General features: G+C 32.4%; 6 protein-coding genes and 1 further gene across 6 annotated transcripts, besides 4 other annotated features; 4 read left to right on the top strand and 3 right to left on the bottom strand.

The window, feature by feature from the left end:
* Nucleotides 1–2,345: 2,345 nt before the first annotated feature.
* On the top strand, nucleotides 2,346–2,705 carry RPS26A (40S ribosomal protein eS26; the record flags this gene model as incomplete). The annotated part of the gene is made up of 1 exon (XM_001642340.1): nucleotides 2,346–2,705. The coding sequence occupies one exon, from the start codon at nucleotides 2,346–2,348 to the stop codon at nucleotides 2,703–2,705; it is 360 nt and encodes a 119-aa protein (XP_001642390.1).
* Nucleotides 2,706–4,896: 2,191 nt separating this feature from the next.
* On the top strand, nucleotides 4,897–6,507 carry CDC55 (protein phosphatase 2A regulatory subunit CDC55; the record flags this gene model as incomplete). Its single annotated transcript, XM_001642341.1, has 1 exon — nucleotides 4,897–6,507. One exon carries the CDS (start codon nucleotides 4,897–4,899, stop codon nucleotides 6,505–6,507), a length of 1,611 nt encoding a protein of 536 aa, XP_001642391.1.
* A 475-nt stretch (nucleotides 6,508–6,982) lies between these two features.
* On the bottom strand, nucleotides 6,983–7,369 carry COX13 (cytochrome c oxidase subunit VIa; the record flags this gene model as incomplete). The annotated part of the gene is made up of 1 exon (XM_001642342.1): nucleotides 6,983–7,369. One exon carries the CDS (start codon nucleotides 7,367–7,369, stop codon nucleotides 6,983–6,985), a length of 387 nt encoding a protein of 128 aa, XP_001642392.1.
* Nucleotides 7,370–8,644: 1,275 nt separating this feature from the next.
* On the bottom strand, nucleotides 8,645–10,567 carry IME4 (mRNA (N6-adenosine)-methyltransferase; the record flags this gene model as incomplete). The annotated part of the gene is made up of 1 exon (XM_001642343.1): nucleotides 8,645–10,567. One exon carries the CDS (start codon nucleotides 10,565–10,567, stop codon nucleotides 8,645–8,647), a length of 1,923 nt encoding a protein of 640 aa, XP_001642393.1.
* A 1,191-nt stretch (nucleotides 10,568–11,758) lies between these two features.
* On the top strand, nucleotides 11,759–13,120 carry HOS2 (histone deacetylase HOS2; the record flags this gene model as incomplete). The annotated part of the gene is made up of 1 exon (XM_001642344.1): nucleotides 11,759–13,120. One exon carries the CDS (start codon nucleotides 11,759–11,761, stop codon nucleotides 13,118–13,120), a length of 1,362 nt encoding a protein of 453 aa, XP_001642394.1.
* A 333-nt stretch (nucleotides 13,121–13,453) lies between these two features.
* On the top strand, nucleotides 13,454–13,672 carry Kpol_246p6 (uncharacterized protein; the record flags this gene model as incomplete). The annotated part of the gene is made up of 1 exon (XM_001642345.1): nucleotides 13,454–13,672. One exon carries the CDS (start codon nucleotides 13,454–13,456, stop codon nucleotides 13,670–13,672), a length of 219 nt encoding a protein of 72 aa, XP_001642395.1.
* A 78-nt stretch (nucleotides 13,673–13,750) lies between these two features.
* Nucleotides 13,751–16,327: a sequence feature (similar to hypothetical protein; correction of possible frameshift sequencing error~similar to Saccharomyces cerevisiae GCN1 (YGL195W)).
* Nucleotides 13,751–16,792, bottom strand: Kpol_246p7 (the record flags this gene model as incomplete).
* Nucleotides 16,331–16,522: a sequence feature (similar to hypothetical protein; correction of possible frameshift sequencing error~similar to Saccharomyces cerevisiae GCN1 (YGL195W)).
* Nucleotides 16,529–16,588: a sequence feature (similar to hypothetical protein; correction of possible frameshift sequencing error~similar to Saccharomyces cerevisiae GCN1 (YGL195W)).
* Nucleotides 16,592–16,792: a sequence feature (similar to hypothetical protein; correction of possible frameshift sequencing error~similar to Saccharomyces cerevisiae GCN1 (YGL195W)).

Genomic DNA, 16,792 nt, shown 5'->3' on the forward strand with positions numbered 1-16,792 from the left:
GGTGTACAACTGAAGATGGCCATCATCATTAAATGGGAGAGTTAAATTGATCTTCTTTTATATATATATTTCTCTTCACCTTAGACGAGAAAAAAGGAGATGATATGAAGGACTACTATAACTTTGTTTTTTTTTACATTTTTTTAAATCTTCACTTCTTTTCATCCAATAAAACTATCCCATTTAAGTCGAATGAGCATACATACACATACGGTCCCCAGTTCAACAACAAAAAAAATTATAATATACTCATATAATGAACGAATCTTATTAAAATATTCTTTTCTAACTTCAAGCAAATAATCAATATACAATATTTTTATTCCTATATTCTTTAACTAACCTTTATTTAAATTCAATTAAATTAAATTAAATCAAGTTTAACAATAAATAAATGAGGCGGAGACAACCGTATATTTCGGGAGTCATCTTCAGATACTTCAATACAATATAATGCAATTACAACCGCAACAATAGATATATACAGTTTTAGAGTTGATTCTCAAATGTCTGAATGAGAGATGTCACTAAATCTGAATATATCTCTGCTTATTACTTAAAAATAAGGTACTAAGCGTTTACTTCACTTGAACCACTAAAGGTAATTAGTATTATTGCATTTGGTCAATACGGATACAGTTGCACATTTACTTAGCACCATCGACCCTTAAATTACAATCTAAATAAAAATACCATTAACTATTATTTTATTAAATAGCAGAAGCAATAGACAGTTTACTTCTTGACATAGCTTAACAAACGTCTTGAAAATAAAAAAAAAAACCACCTGTCTGACACAACCCCGAAAGTGACTGCATCCAAACATTTAAAGATCACATTACATCAGGACACCATGAAAAGATATGATTGTTAATAATTTTCTGAAAAAACAAAGTCTTCCAGAATCTAAATTTTTCAGAACCAAACCAAAAAATAAAGAAGACAACGTAGATAGAAGTAACGGGAAGTATCCCAAGATGCAGCGGAGCGCAAGAAGACAAAGCGAACAGAACCGTATATTCGCACAGTAGAGTGGTTATGAAAATTAACGTCTACCACTGCAAACTATTCTCTTTACTAACAACATACAATTAGCATATTAAGAATAAAATTGGGCTTATTTTGTACGGATGTTTCTCCCTCTATCTATATTCCTGCCTTCTGTTAATTTTCATATCATTATTTTTTTTTCATTCTCTCCAGTTCTTGCCCTTCGTGCCAACACAATTGGTGGTAAGTTAGACGGAAACAAGATACATTGCCAGCAGGGTTTCCCTTCTAGCTAGAACGAGTAACCAGTTTCTCTAGACAGAGAGATACTCTTCAATTGGTCGGTCTAGTGGGAAAAATTGTCCTGTTGCATGGTACTAGCCTCTTTGTAACACCATCAAATGAATCCTTCTGGCTGTATTGTATTTACCTGCTTCCTGTCTAAGTTTTTGGTTGCAAGTAATTATGATATGATGAGCTTAGACTAGTACCAAAATACACAATACATCATAGCAGACTCACTTTTTCATCAAGAAACAATATCATCGATGTTACTTGCATTACTTACTATTCGATCGTGTTTTAGTATGATATCGTTATTGTCATCCATTCATTGACAGGAAAAAAACTTGATTCGAGTGATGATCATGATGGTAACAGTGAGGTAGACCACAACGCTTATTCTGTTGTTTCTTGTTCATGTTGCTTGAGTATTACCTATTCATTCTACCACTCTCTAAGTTTACTATCTCTTCAATTTTCAATTATCTGGTAAAACTTTAGTGTTACAATTATAAGAAACTGTACTATATTAACATTGATATTTGTATTGTTGTATTAAGTGTATACTATATAGAAAAAGAACCATAGTCAATCAAGAAGTATGTATTATAGTTAAAGGAATAAGATTACGATTATGCTGATTATCGATTTGTGAAGCAATGGTGGAAATACGTTAAAGATACATAATGAGCTGTATTCACTGGTTTAGCCGAAATAGATGCAAATATTATCTGAAATGGGAATAGCAAGCTGTTTCAAACTGAACAGCAACATGGATAATCTGTGTGGTGGATCTAGTGTTTATGGAATTCATTCAAGGGAGAAGAAGAAAATTTTTTTCTTACTTTCTCTTTCATTGAGCATGACAAAAATATATGTATATAAATATGGAGGTATACCATTAGAACACCGATTCGATAGTCAATTGTAGTTTTCATCATCAAGTCAAGTTAAATTGTATTATCCGATTTAATTTGATTTATTATAGCTGAGACGTAATATACTAACGACATAATAAAAAAAAAAATTCTCGTTGATTATTTTTTTTTTAAATTAATTCTAATAGAGTCAAAATGCCAAAGAAGAGAGCTTCCAACGGTAGAAACAAGAAAGGTAGAGGTCACGTCAAGCCAGTTAGATGTGTTAACTGTTCCAAATCCGTTCCAAAGGATAAGGCTATCAAGAGAATGGCTATCAGAAACATTGTCGAAGCTGCCGCTGTCAGAGATTTATCTGAAGCTTCTGTTTACGCTGAATACGCTTTACCAAAGACTTACAACAAGTTGCACTACTGTGTTTCCTGTGCTATTCACGCCAGAATTGTCAGAGTTAGATCCAGATCTGACAGAAGAATCAGAGCTCCACCACAAAGACAAAGATTCAACTCTAACAACAGAGTTTCTCCAGCTGACGCTGCCAAGAAAGCTTTATAAGTTTTTTGAATCCCATATTATTATTAGTAACATGGTATAAATTTATAGTTTTTCAATAAAATATTTTTGTATCTTACGACAGACTGAGAGATAGAGAGTCTAGCTAGAGGCAATGCCCAGCAGTGACAGTAATTGTAATTGTAGTTGTAATAGGACCTGATGCAAATATGTGTTATTGCAAGAGTTAGTTTGATGTATAGTGTAGTCGTTGCATTCGTGCCAATTCTAATGCTAGAAGCTAGAAGCTAGAAGCTAGAAGCTAGAAGCTAGAAGCTAGAAGCTGAAAACTAGAGAATGTCACATGACCATCACACATCACGAAACTGCACGTACACAACGACAGCCGACCGTAAGCAGAGAGAGAGAATATATAAAATAACAAAATAATAAAAAAATAAGGGTGGACAGACCAGGTCACCTGACCAAACCTGAGTTCCCTCTCTCCCTCTCTCCCCTCGTACAGTAAAACCAAATCCCAAAAAATATCCAAAAACCAACCAACCAACCCTTTTAGCTTTGAAGGGGAACAAAAAACAAAAGAAGGGCAAGGGGAAAAGGGAAGGGGCCAAGAGCAATCAATCAATCGTGAGTATTTGAATAGTTGATTTGATCAATTGTGTGGTTGGAAAAGAGACTAGAACAAACGAGAACCATAGAAGCCTCAAATCCAAACTGATTTCTAGTCTTTTCGTTTTAGATTGAGTTATCAACAACAGATTTAAAGGATATCTTATTCTTGTTATTTTAATCATTAATTCAATATTTAGCTTTATCTTTAGCTTTATCTTTGCTTTCATTTTTGTTCTTGTTCTTCCTTTTCCTCTTGCTTTCACTGATTAATTCAAGTTTCCAGTTTCCAGTTCTCGTTCTTTACTATAACCCTTTAACGATATCCAACTGATCAACTGTTACTTTAGAAATAGGTTTTGTGACATTAGCCAGATAAGTATCAAAAAGTATTACTTCAATCCAAGTTCTTCTCTGTGTGTTAAGTCATTCCATTCCATTCCATTCCATTACATTTTTATACTGTCCTAATAGCAAAATCACCTCCATTTACTTTTGATTTGCTTCATTATTGCACAGAACAATTGGTCGATCCTGTCTCCTTTAACAGCTTTATTTTGCTCAACCTCGTTTTGTGTATACAATAATCAGAATATTAAGGGCTGCTCTGGTCTGGTCATTATACACTGCTTATTTTATTTTATTTTATTTTGTTTTACTCTTGATCCCGTGTATTTTTTTTTTGTTTGGCAAGATAACATACATACTTACATTGCAAGATATCTTATCATCTCTCTTCCTCTGGTCTAGTTTCACTTCCAGATTTCCCATCATTGCAGAACCTCACTCTCATTACTAGACTCTGGCGTCTTTGGGATCTCTCTCTCTCTCTCTTTGTTATTTTTTTACGTGTGTCGTTGCTTTGCTTTGCTTTGCTTTGTTGTATGTACACTCCTAACTAAAGAGAATAAAATAAACCCACTGTATTGTTCTTTTAGTTTTTACGTTTTTACGTTTTTACTTTCCACCCCCCCATTCTGTTGCTGCTACACAAGAAGTTTCCAAAATCCCAATTGGAATCGAACTGGAATTGACTATACCTTAATTAGCACGTCAATTCATATATATCATATCACACAATTAATCTACAAATCTATCATCCTTCTCAGGTGCCAACTTACAATCCCCCCTCCCCTCCCCACCTTTGAACTATTTGTCCTCTCTAAGTGTGTGTGTGTGTTGTGTGTTGTGTGTTGTGTGTCTGTCTGTCCTTTTTTCATTGTTTTTTTTCACTTTGAAATTTTCGAAATTTTTTTTTCTTTGCTTGCCTGATTTGTTTGTTTCACTTCCGATACGATTAGAAAAAATTGAAATTTTAAAATAAACTTCAAGAGTATAAAATTGAAAAATTGGAAACTGAAAATTGGAAGTTAAGATTACTGTAACTTATATTTGGAATCACACTGGTAATTTGAATTTCACCCCCCCCCCCCCCCTTCCCCTTCCCCTACCCCTACCCCTTTCCGATCAGAAGTATATCTTTTGTCCAAATTAAAGAGGTGTGGTAATACAATTCTGAAGTTGCCAATTATATTACATTTGTTAACTTAACCAAAAAAATAACATAAATAAATAAATAAAAGGAAGACCAAACAGAATAATTAAATTAAAGGAAGGAAAAATTATGTCTGACGAAAACTTTGATTTCATCTTTAGCCAATGTTTTGGTGATAAAGCAGATATTGTGGTAACTGAAGCTGATATAATCACTTCAGTCGAATATGACCATACTGGTGATTATCTAGCCACCGGTGACAAAGGTGGCCGTGTTGTATTATTCGAAAGAAACCATCAAAGTAAAAATTGTGAATATAAATTCTTGACTGAATTCCAATCTCATGATGCAGAGTTCGATTATTTGAAATCTCTAGAAATTGAAGAAAAAATCAATCAGATTAAATGGTTAAAACCAACCCAAAAATCCCATTTTTTATTAACCACAAATGATAAAACAATAAAATTATGGAAAATTTATGAAAAAAATATTAAATTAGTAAGTGAAAATAATTTATCCGAAGATTTGTCATCGTCATCATCATCATTTAATAATAATAATCATAATCATAATAATAATAATAGTCATTTAAACAATTCTGCATCATTAGCATCTTCATCATCTGCATTAAATTCCAAAAATTCGAATAATCAAAATTCTAGTTCAAATATTAATATTGGTCCTGCAAAAGCAGTATTATCTTTACAAACTTTAAAATTACCAAAATTATCCGACCACGATAAAATTATTACCGCTGCACCAAAAAGAATTTATAGCAATGCTCATACCTATCACATCCATTCAATTTCTGTAAATTCTGATCAAGAAACTTTCTTAAGTGCAGATGATTTAAGGGTCAACCTTTGGAATTTAGATATACCTGATCAAAGTTTTAATATCGTAGATATTAAACCAACTAACATGGAAGAATTAACTGAAGTTATCACAAGTGCAGATTTCCACCCTCAACACTGCAATTTGTTCATCTATTCGTCTTCTAAAGGTACTATCAGATTATGTGATATGAGACAAAATGCAATTTGCGATTATCAAACAAAGGTATTCGAAGAATACATAGATCCAAATAGTCACAATTTCTTCACAGAAATCACTTCATCCATCTCCGACGTAAAATTCAGTCCAAACGGTAGATACATTGCATCAAGAGATTATCTAACCGTAAAGATTTGGGATGTTAATATGGATAATAAACCATTGAAAACGATAAATATTCATGAACAATTGAAAGAAAGATTAAGTGATACTTATGAAAATGATGCAATCTTTGATAAATTCGAAGTCGAATTTAGTGGTGATAGTTCAAGTATTATGACAGGTTCATATAATAATAATTTTATGATTTATCCAAATGTTATTAACTCTAATGAAAATGATCAAACAAGTATTGTTAAAACATTTAACGAAAATGATGTAGGAAGTAATAGCCGAAATTTATCTGGAAAGAAGAAGACAAATAGAAATAGTACTCGTAGTAATGATAGTGATATTGTTATGGAAAATGAAGATGGTATTGGTGAAATTGTTTTACAAGCAGATAAATCAACTTTTAAAAATAAACGAATTGGTTCTACAGCTCAAAGATCTGCAAGAATCAAAGATTGGGGTGACGATATTGATTTTAAAAAGAGCATTTTACACTTCTCTTGGCATCCAAGAGAAAATAGTATAGCACTTGCTGCTACAAATAATTTATTCATTTTTTCTGCATCTAAGAAATAAGTTATTTGTATATAAAGAATATATATTTAGTAATAATAAGCGTACAATATATATATATATATATATATGTATATCTGTATTTATTTATTTGTATATGAAATTGTATGAATTATTGTAATAAAAAGACATTTTTATTAAGAATTAAAATTGAATATTTATTGTTCTGGTTTAAAAATTATATATAAATAATTATCGTTAGGAAATCCTTTAAAAGATTTTAAAAGGATTAAAAAGGTAAAGAATATTGCAAAAAAAGAATAGATGAAAGATCCTTAATTATCTATATTATTCATATTCATAACCTTGGAAGAAAATAAAGATGAATAAAAATAGTAATCGTAAATCAAATAAAAAAGGAATATACTGTACTGGATAGTTACTTCAAAACATATCAAAGGCACAGTATTGATAGAAAATACATTAGATCAAAAATTGAAAATCTTGTAAGAATAATTGATTTTTATTAGTGTCTAATTTATTCATCAGTGATATGTCTGTTGACAACTGGGTTCCAGAATAAAGTCTTGTCACCATCACCCCAGAAATATGGCTTACTTCTGATGTTTTGGAATTCGTATTGCTTTGGCCATTCAGAATCTGGGATATGTTTCAAATGTTCGCGATGGTTGGCATGTTCCTTTTCAACAAAGTATGTGTTGATAGCTGTTAAACCAATAGCTGGGGCAGCAACAAATAAGGAAATTCTCTTCCAGAAATTGGAAGTAGCTTCGGCATGTTCAGTTGTAACTTCAACAGACTTCTTGAAAGCTTCAGCAGCAGCCTTGTTTGGAGCACCAAAAGCTGGCTTCAATGCATGTGGTGGTAAAGTAGCATAACTTCTCTTGGCAGCTTGTCTAAACATTTTTAAATTATAATTATTATTGGTATGTAGGTTTTTTGTTGGTATAATCAATTACAAGTAATTGGATTAACTGTTGGTTCACTAAATGGAAATAAATCAAGAGAACAATATCTTTTAAAAGATATCTATTAATTAAAATAAAGATTTAACTTTATTATATATATTTAATTAGTTGATGATGTCTGATATTTAGCCAAATTTCTCCTTACCTCGTTATTTTGTTTGTACCGATAAAAATTTCTTCACAATTTTATTATTGGCTTGTGATCACGTGATGAGTAAATAACTTGGTTGGATGGTATTAAATGGTTAAACATCCTATTAAGATTACATATATGGATGGGTAGTTGTAAAGTTAACAATTGCTTAAAAGTTAAAGTATTTTATTGAATAGGATGGGTTCTAAGAGATCAAACATCAATTTGAAAACAATTGTTAATGAGTGTCATAATTATAGCTTAGTAGTAATAGGACAAGTTATATCACGTGATAATATCTAAAATAGGAAAGTAATCGTAAATCAACTAAAATCAATATTCATATCCATAGATATATACACCTATTTGTACATATAGGACAAGTATACTATTAATAAAGGTCAATTTGAAGTCCAGTAAATGTTTAACATCCACATTCAATCATAGATAGCAAATGGCCATACAGTTTTGCTACTGGTTAGCGCCATTTTCTCTCACTATAGTGGGATATTTACTGACGTTCGACTAACTGTATTAATGAAAAATTACGGTGAAGTGGCATTTAAAGGACAAGTAAAAGTCTATCAAAGAATGATTCCCATCAATATTTATTCAAATAAGCCATTTATGTCATTGGGAATGGGTTGGTATTGTAATAGTATCTATTTAAAACATATTCCTTAAATAAGTAACGTACATGTCTCCTTCGTTTAACCAAAAAGTGCATTTTTTTTTTTTTGATGTAAAAATTAACATGACAAAGAAAGAACTAATGGAACATTCATCCTGAAGAAAGAATTAACTGGATATATTATTAGATAATACTTTTTAAAAAGAAGTAAATTAAATGCAAATAGATATACATTATACATATAAATATATATATACATATATAATATCTGTCCAATATCAAGGATCAGATGTGATTTGAATGGCTCCAATTGCAGAAAATTATGCCGTTGTGTCCTTTACAGTTTTAATTAGTTTATCACTTTTTATTGTTGTTGTGTTCTTCCTGTTCTTAGCCAAAAATGATAGATTGTACTTTGACAGTCCATTAGATATACTATTGCATTTCTTATTGTGAAATGTATAATTTGTTCAGTTGTGTTTGCAAGTTCAGAGGATGCTGAGAATATTCAATATGGGCCATTGATGATGATGCATGTCTATTATGAGTTTTTTTATTATTATTACTGTTATTATNGTCGTCATTATTATTCGAATGGGATTGCACTGGTTGTAATTTAGTATTCTCGTTATTGGTTAAACCTTTAGGACATCCATTTTTATTATTAACAGATTTGTTTAATAAGTTCTGGCAAAAGGTTTCGTATTTTCTTTTAACGTCTAATTCGTGAATACAATTACCAGTTAACTGATTACCAACTGTAAACCAACCTGGTCTAACATTGTGATCTCTACCGAATATTTCTAGTTTACGTGCATGCGGACCTACCATTCTTTCAACCATTCCATATAATTCATCTGGTTTTCTACTGGTTTCTCTCGTGGTAGATACGATAATATCTGTATCGATATGTTTATTGATCCATTCTGGGTTACCCTTGAGCCCCACCAATAAATGTTCCTTAGAATGATTTAGCCAGTGACCAGTACGTCCTGTGACAATAGTTCTACCAAGTTGATTAGTTTTGATCCATGATATTTCATTTACGACTTTATATCCCCAGTTTTGTAGCGATTCCTTACCTAATTCGATTGCTCTACCAGTTACCCACAAGAATAATATTCCTTCATCCTGGAGATCTTCTAATGGTAGTTCTAACAACTCTATATCATTACAGGTACCATATGGTAGGTTCATATGAATGTTCCATGCTGGATCAGCTATAACCGCTGAGAATTTTCCCAAAATTTTAAAGTCAAATCTTCTAACATCACATCTAATCCATTGTGGAGGCAAAGGCGACTTTATAAAAGATGAACAGCATTCACCATGAGTATAGAAGGGTATCTTTCTTTGTTTTTCAATTTTTGCATTCATTGATTCAGTTTCTTCTTCGATTTTTCTTTTTAAGCTTTCAGGAATGTACTGCAAGTAATGAATATATCTACAAGTATTCAACTTATGACAAGTGTCTAAGTATGAACAATCACCCAAAGATAGGTCAGTTTGAGGCTTTAGGTTTGGGACGTAGTGAATATTGTTTTGGACACAATTTAAAAAACCAGGATATTGTAATTCATATTTATTAAATTTTGACCATTGTATTGAAACAATTTTATTGTTAACGATATAAACCGATGTTGATAAAAGGGAAGCATGGGTTGTGTTTCTACAAGATGGGATATATTCAGCAATTTTTGTTGTTTGGCTAGCTCTTTCTCTACTCAACGTAACAGAAGCCAATTCAGTTTTCAAATTTTTTTGCATTCTATTTAATAAATCTACATTCCAAATGGTCTGCTCAGTTCTGTTGCCATTTTCGAAATCATCATGTTTTAAGGCCAGCATTAATCTATCCAACAAGCCTTTCTCAGGTGAGTCTTGGTTATTATTGGCATTATTGTTCCCGCAAGTTTTTTTACCTTTTGCTTGCAAAGAGGAATTCGATTTGGCGCCATTATGTTTATTTGAGTTTGAACTTGAATTTGAGATTGAGATTGAGTTCGAGCCTGAGCCTGAGCCTGAGCCTGAGCCTGAGCTTGATTTTGGCCTTTGAAATGGTACTAGTTTATCCCTTAGCAATTTCAGTAGATATTCATCGATCACCTCGATATAATGATCTTCTAAACTCAAACCGTTATCCTTCTTAAAAATTAACGAGCAAGGAGCCAGCCTTGAGATCTCATGGATATCACTAACAAAATCAGTAAAAGGAAGTTTTGAATGATCGTATTTCGTCTTTGCATATTGGTTTGCGGTGATATACAACGCAAAGATATCTCTTAATTGTCCAGATAAAGGTTCGTTAATCAATAATTCATGGTTTTCAATTAAAAATTCAACCAATTGAACTGTATTAGCCCAACTCATTTCCACCACACCACTAAGGATCTTTTATTATATCTTGTTGCTGTTCTTGCTTGACAATTTTTCCAACAGCTACCCTTCAAAAATATCAAATCTTGTCAATCTCTTTGCAATAACGTCTTGGTATGTGTGTGTATATTTATTTTTTTCTTTCCTTCTATGTTGACCTTGACTTTCTCTAGTTACACTACTCTAAAAAGACAATTTCTCTAAACAATTAAGATATACCAGATACAGTATTGACCACCAGAACTGTCCTTGAACCTTCTTATCAATTTGTATTCGTATCCCATCTCTGTACATCCAATATTAAAATGCGTCTTCTTAAGTCTGAATGATAATCTAGATTCGATTCGCATTTATGTTATTATTTAAATAAGCACAACAAGATTATTAAGAACAGAAACAATATAAAAGTTGTTTTATTCATAAGAAAGGACAGATACAACAAGGGATAGGACCAAGATATGGATCGCCGCTAGTTGATTTGAAGCTGGTAATGTTGTTGTTTGAAGTGGATCTGTTTAAATACAGTCTAGTCTTAAGTGGAGATGAGATGAGGTCGATTGATTGATTGACTGTTATATTCCAAAATAAATACTGACACATCCATTTTCTTGATTTAATATAAATTAAAAGGGAAGGGAAACCCACCAAACAAGGTTGACGTTCGAGTTCAGTTTGTAGTGGTAATCATAATGATCGTGTCGATGGTTAGAATGTCCTTGGATGCTGTGATATACATTTTAAGGGCTCTTAAGGCAAGTTATTCCATATAACATCTGATTTAAAGTATGTCGTATTTTGTGATCTTTACATAGAAAAGTTTCCGATATCACATTTGAGCATCAGAGAAAGTGAACGATAATACAAACCATTAACCATTACAAGATTAGTTTAAGAACTGTTACAAAGTTGTTTTAAGGTTACATTGTAGCGAAATATTTGTTATGGTTTAGGTTACCAGTTGGGTTTCACAGGATCCGTATCGTTTTTGAAAGATCAGATTGTTCAAGAGTGTAAGGTGCTACTGAAAAGGGATTCTTAGGTGAATTGGTATATTCTTCACAAGAACTGATATTAAGGAACTAATATTTGACAAGCGCTATCTCTGTATTTATATAAATATACTCACGGAAATATTTGGGTCGGTTTTTTGGTGAAATTTTTGAAGGATTGTACTTTTATAATACCATGCCATCAGCATCATCTTCAACTTTTTCTTATGATATCAAGACTAAAAATGCACAACCAATGTTTGAATTCGGTTCTGCTTATTGTCCCAGAGTCTCGTATCATTTCAATCCCAAAGTCTCAAACTATCATTATGGTGTTAAACATCCAATGAAACCGTTCAGATTAATGTTAACAGATCATCTGGTTTCTTCTTATGGTTTACATAAGATTATGGATTTATATGAAACTAGATCTGCTACAAAGGATGAACTTTTAGATTTCCATTCCGATGACTATGTAAGTTTCTTGCAAAAAGTGACACCTGAAAATCTCAGTAAAATGCCAAGAGGTACTTTAGAAAAATATAATATTGGTGATGATTGCCCAATTTTTCAAAATCTATATGATTACAGTGCCTTGTATGCTGGTGCTTCTTTAGATGCCTCTAGAAAATTAATTAATAATCAATCTGATATTGCAATTAATTGGTCAGGTGGATTGCATCATGCTAAAAAGACAAATCCATCAGGGTTCTGTTATGTCAATGATATAGTATTGGCAATTTTAAATTTATTAAGATATCATCCAAGGGTCTTATATATAGATATAGATTTACATCATGGTGATGGTGTACAAGAAGCATTTTACACAACTGATAGAGTCTTTACAATTTCTTTCCATAAATATAACGGTGAATTCTTCCCGGGTACTGGTAATTACGATGAAATAGGTTGTGCTCAAGGGAAACATTTTGCAATGAATGTACCACTAGAAGATGGTATAGATGATGATTCATATATAAACCTGTTCAAATCAATTATCGACCCATTAATAACTTCATACAAACCAACGGTGATTATACAACAGTGTGGTGCAGATTCTTTAGGTCATGACAGATTAGGTTGTTTCAATTTAAATATTAAAGCTCATGGTGAATGTGTTAAATTCATTAGATCATTTGGGATTCCCATGTTAGTGGTTGGTGGTGGTGGATACACACCAAGAAATGTGTCACGATTATGGACCTACGAAACTGGTGTACTAAATAATGTCTTGTTACCTGCAGAACTTCCAGAAGATATACCTTTCAGAGATTCGTTTGGTCCTGATCATTCCCTATACCCAGTGCTGGACGATCTTTATGAAAATAAAAATAGTAAAAGATATCTAGAAGATTTGAGAATACGATGTCTAGAACATATAAGGTATTTACAAGGTGCACCAAGTGTTAGAATGGATGCAGAGGTCATCCCAGTAAATGATATTAGTGGTTTGACTGAAGAAGAAGAAGATATAATTCAGGAGTTGAATCAAGAAGATGAGAACTGGAGATTGGAACAAATAGAAAAAGAAAATTCAAAACTAAGTGAACTAATGTAAATACAAAAGTTAGTTAAAATAATAATAATATTAATATTAATATTAATATAGGTGGGTAATGGTTTAGATAAATTTGTAACAATATATATAATTTTAATGATAAAGTATATTGAAGTCGTTAAAAAGAATCAATTTGATATTTTTTTTTGTTTTTCTGCTCCATCCAAAGTTATCTTTTTTAAGTGTTATAACGAGATTTAAAATTTGTTCCTGAAATCAGATTTCAAAAACGTAGTTCATTAAAAGAAATTATAAAAGTATTTAAAATACTTATTACATTTTGATGGCCGTTTAACACTTCGATAACATCTCATATGTTGAACTAATTGACCTATGGTCACTATAAGGAGTTTGAAACAAGTAAGCTATTACTTGTTTATAGGATTGCTATTGAATATATCCTTTAAAATTCTATATCATTACATAATACCATGGTCACTTTTATGGATGGTAAATTGTCAAGGCAATGAATGTAATGAACTTTCCTGGTGGCAACACTTCCCTTTACTTGAAAAATTTATATGGAGGCTAGTAGATAATTTAAATTTATAGCACAAATTGAATTAGTTTAATAATTTATAAATATATATTTTAAGAATTATTTATAGAAGTAAATTTATAAATGTAATTTTATTGTTCTTCTGCGATCAATTCAACACCACCAACAGCCCAAATGTCTCTTTCATCTTCAAATCTATCACTGAACATGGTTTCAGCGTCACCACCAGCAGCGATTCTCTCTCTCTCAACGGTAGCTAATCTCTTGGCAACTCTTTTGCTGTAGTCACCTATAGATCTAATTTGAACAATATCTTCAACTGCATTCTTAACTTCTGAGGTGTTACTAGATATTTCATTGAACCAGACATTAAAGGTATCCATGTTTTCTTCTTCAACCAATCTAAAAATAGCTAAATATGCTTTTTCTGCAGCTAACTTGATTGGAATAATTGGATCACGCAAACAAGAAAATACTGATGGACCTAACTCATTCAAGTATGGCAGAATAGTTAAATCATACTTGAATCTAGCCAATGTTCTAACAATAACCAAGGATAACCTTCTAGCATCAGTTGAATTACTAACAGGTCTTAGCATGCTCTTTGAAATTTCACTTAGTAATAATTTTATATCATCGTTAGACAACTCAAATTGAGCTGCTGCATCAATTTTAGAATATGGTGATTTAATTTCACCAACCAATAGCAATAGCTTACCAGCTGCGATCAGACCATTCTCACAGAAGTATACATTAGTTGAATTTATGGCGTTAATAATGTATGCAATGAATTCACTTGTCAAACCAGTTTCAAAAATATGAACAGGAGCATCCTTCAAGAAGGAATTCAAAGTTAGAATTCCAAATTTACCCGATTCATCCCTGAAACTAGACTTCAATACTTTTTCTGTCAAAATGTTACCTGCTTCTTCTGTTGATAAAATTTCAGATAGAGAACCAATTAACTTAGCGTAAGCAACAGCTAACTTATCACTACTAGATAACATTTCTTCTTCAATCAAATTGATAATGTTAGTTTTGGATGCTTCACTTAATTTTGAGCCTGCCCTTGCAACAACTTCAAGTAAGGCTTTCAACATAGCAGTCTTTACACCTTCATCAGTAGCTTGCTTTGCACCGGTAACTAATTCGACAACTAAAGGATCCACTCTTGGCTGATATTCAATTAAAGTACCTAGGGCTTTAGCAGCACGTAGTCTTAATATTTCATTTGAAGGATCAGATAATGACTTGACAAAAGTTCTTTGAAGTTGTGGAATAAATGGTCTCAAGAATTGAGGAATCTTTGCAAATAAGATATTCAATGCATATAAAATAGCTGCTTTAATATCACTATTAAATCTTTCACCAACAACACGAATCAAAGGACCAGTAATAACACTAACGAAAGGTTTCAAGTTAGCAGCTGGTGTCTTAGATACTATATCCGCAATAGCCAATACAGAGGCTTCACGCTCATCATTAGAACCATACATTAAACCATGTAAAAAGATCGGTAACACACAGTTTGGACCTCTTGCAAGTTTAAATGCAGCCAAATCTTGATTGGCTTTACCAGTCATTTGCAATGATTGTTTGGCTGGTTTAACTAATTTTTCCAACATCGATTTATCTTGTTTCTTCAATAATGAAGATAAGGCTTCAAAGTTTGCTTTAACCACTCTCTCGTCTTCGTCACCCAAAGATAGAATACAATGTGAAACAATATCGGGAGTGTACAGTTCATAATCCAAGATGGTATTTTCGAAGAAATTTGGCAAACGTTCCAAAATGGTGATACGTTTTTCTTTGCTTTCACTCTTCATTAATGCCATCAATTGTTGTAACAGTGGATGTAGTCCTTGTTCGTCAGTAACAGAAAGGAAAACCTTATCTAACGCAGCTGAAATTGCTTCAACGGCACTAGAATTACCTTGAATTTCTTGTTCAACTAAACTTTCAACCAACCCATTAATAATTGTGGATAAACGTTTATATAATGCATAACCTGCAACTTCAGCCAATGAACCCAAAGCAGATGCTCTAAATGCATCGATTGGAGGAGCCAACAATGTAGGTATTAATACAGGGAAAATTATTTCTGACTTGGTTGACATAATTTCTTGTAAACCTAGCAAAGCATAACTTGAATTATCCTCTGATTTCAAAATATGCAACAAATATGGTAATATTTCGTCAACTGCAACTTTACCTACAACATCTTGATAAATATCAAAGGTAGAAGCAGCAGCATGTCTGACCGATTCACTACTGTCAATTAAACTCTTACGAATAATATTAACAATAGTACCTTGATATTCGCTTAGGAATTCTGGAGATGAAGGTTCAATTAATGCTGTCAATGCAACACATACACCTTGTCTGGAATCCTCATGAGCAGCTTCATTCAAAGAGTCTTCTAATGTAGGCAATAATTGAGCCATAGCATTTGAACCAACACGACGAACTAAATCACCTAATGTTTGAGCAGCTATATTACGTAAGGCACTTGAAGTTGAAGCCAAATGTAAAACTATAATACTAGTTAATGTTGGCATAATCTCCTTAATAGTACGAGGAGTGTTTGGAACTAATGCCTTCCAAATATCAACTGTAGTAGCACGGACAATACCGGAAACATCATTTCTACAGACAAATAAAGCGGATAAAATTCTGTCACGACGTTCTTGTCCCAAGACTTCAACCATTTTTTTAGTGACTTCACCATTATATTCACCATCTTCTTCTGAGAATTCATTTTTAGAGGAAATACCTGTAACTTGGAACAGTAATTCACCTGATAATTGAACAGATGATAAACGAATACGATCGTTTTCATCAAAAATACCTCTTTCTAATTCAGGTAACAATAAATCAATGGCTTTTGTAGCGTAATTTTTTACCTATCAGCTTACCCAGCTTTTAATGGCTGGATCCTGAATTGTTTCCACTTGATCAGCCAAACCCACCTAAAAATTGGGTGAAATAATTGGGGTTAATAAAGGGGGCCAAATTGATCCCCGAAACCAAACAGGGCAGAAAATACCAACATTGGGAATTAAACCCTTCACAAACATTAGGCCCGGAAAATTTTTTAACCCCCTTTCTAAAATTGTTTGGGAAACAATTCTGTCTAAACTTTTGAAATACCCTAAACCCCCGGAGGACTTCCG

The sequence above is a fragment of the Vanderwaltozyma polyspora genome, genomic scaffold (assembly GCF_000150035.1).
Source record: "Vanderwaltozyma polyspora DSM 70294 KpolScaffold246 genomic scaffold, whole genome shotgun sequence".
NCBI lineage: Eukaryota > Fungi > Ascomycota > Saccharomycetes > Saccharomycetales > Saccharomycetaceae > Vanderwaltozyma > Vanderwaltozyma polyspora.